Source organism: Rhincodon typus, chromosome 10, assembly GCF_021869965.1.
Source record: "Rhincodon typus isolate 14 chromosome 10, sRhiTyp1.1, whole genome shotgun sequence".
NCBI lineage: Eukaryota > Metazoa > Chordata > Chondrichthyes > Orectolobiformes > Rhincodontidae > Rhincodon > Rhincodon typus.
This window is the reverse complement of record NC_063341.1, coordinates 72030438-72031632: the sequence shown is the minus strand read 5'-3', so window position 1 is coordinate 72031632 and position 1195 is coordinate 72030438. Positions and strand designations below refer to the sequence as shown.

General features: G+C 49.5%; 1 protein-coding gene across 1 annotated transcript in view; it reads left to right on the top strand.

The window, feature by feature from the left end:
- The window catches only part of vtg3 (vitellogenin 3, phosvitinless), a 97938-nt gene that overhangs the window by 17441 nt on the left and 79302 nt on the right, over positions 1 to 1195 (top strand). The window contains exon 9 of the mRNA XM_048601553.1: positions 338 to 503. Coding sequence (XP_048457510.1) covers positions 338 to 503 — 166 coding nt within the window. The remainder of the gene's footprint in view (positions 1 to 337; positions 504 to 1195) is intronic.

Genomic DNA, 1195 nt, shown 5'->3' with positions numbered 1-1195 from the left:
GTGTATGGGGTGGTACTGGGGCAGGTGTATGGGGTGGTACTGGGGCAAGTATATGGGGTGGTACTGGGGCAAGTATATGGGGTGGCAGTGAGGCAAGGGTATGGGGTGGTAGTGAAGGGTATACAAAATTGTGGTTGATTGGGTGGATGAACTGGACATTTCAAAGTTGAGATTGATAAATTTTGTTCGGCAAGGATATGAGGGAATATGGAGCCAAGGCAGGTGAATGGAGCTGAGATCCAGATCAATCATGATCTCTGATTGAGAGGTCGTGTGCTGAATGGCCCTCTTCTGTTCTTGTGTTTTCAATGCTTGACTTTTCTTGCTGTGAACCCAGGCGCTGGATTTTGGACACCTTACCGATAGTCGCAACCCCAGAAGCAATTCAGTTCATCCAAACAAGGATCGAGAAGGGAGAACTGTCATTGTTTGAAGCCACCCAAGCTCTGATTTTTATGCTGCATTCCACCAAAGCCGACTGCCATGGTATAGATAATGCTACGGTAATGACCACACTTGACTTTCTGGTCATAAGATATCAGAACTGATAGAAGGACCATTGAACTTCTCTGCCACATTCTTACCTCCAGCCAACAATTCCACCCCCGCCCACCCGCTCCCCGATACCCCTGTTGATGGGATCTAATTCTACCGTTCAAAATGCCAGCTCAACTCAGAATTACATCAGGTGCCATGGAAGATGCAGAAATTTGCAGAGCAGCAAGGCACATCCTCTTGTAGTGGCCATGTAAGGACAGCAGAATCTTACATCTAGGAACAAAGGAACCTCCTCGGGTCTTCTCTAACTAATCGCCTACCTCAGCCCCGTTCACCCATTCTATTCCTGTTAGCCTGGATGCAATCAATAACAAGAAAATCTATCAACTCGCAAGCTGTACTCTCAATGGGGAATCTGAACCGGAATGATTCACTGACCCCACTGATTTCTCCCTCTGTGCCTTGCTCACAGCATTGCCCCATGCAAACTATTCCCCCATCCCAGCCCCATACAAACCAATCCCCCATCCCAGCCCCATACAAACCAATCCCCCATCTCAGCCCCGTGCAAACCATTCCCCCATCCCAGCCCCATACCAACCATTCCCCCATCCCAGCCCCATACAAACCATTCCCTCATCCCAGCCCCATACCAACCATTCCCCCATCCCAGCCCCGTACCAACCATTCCCCCATC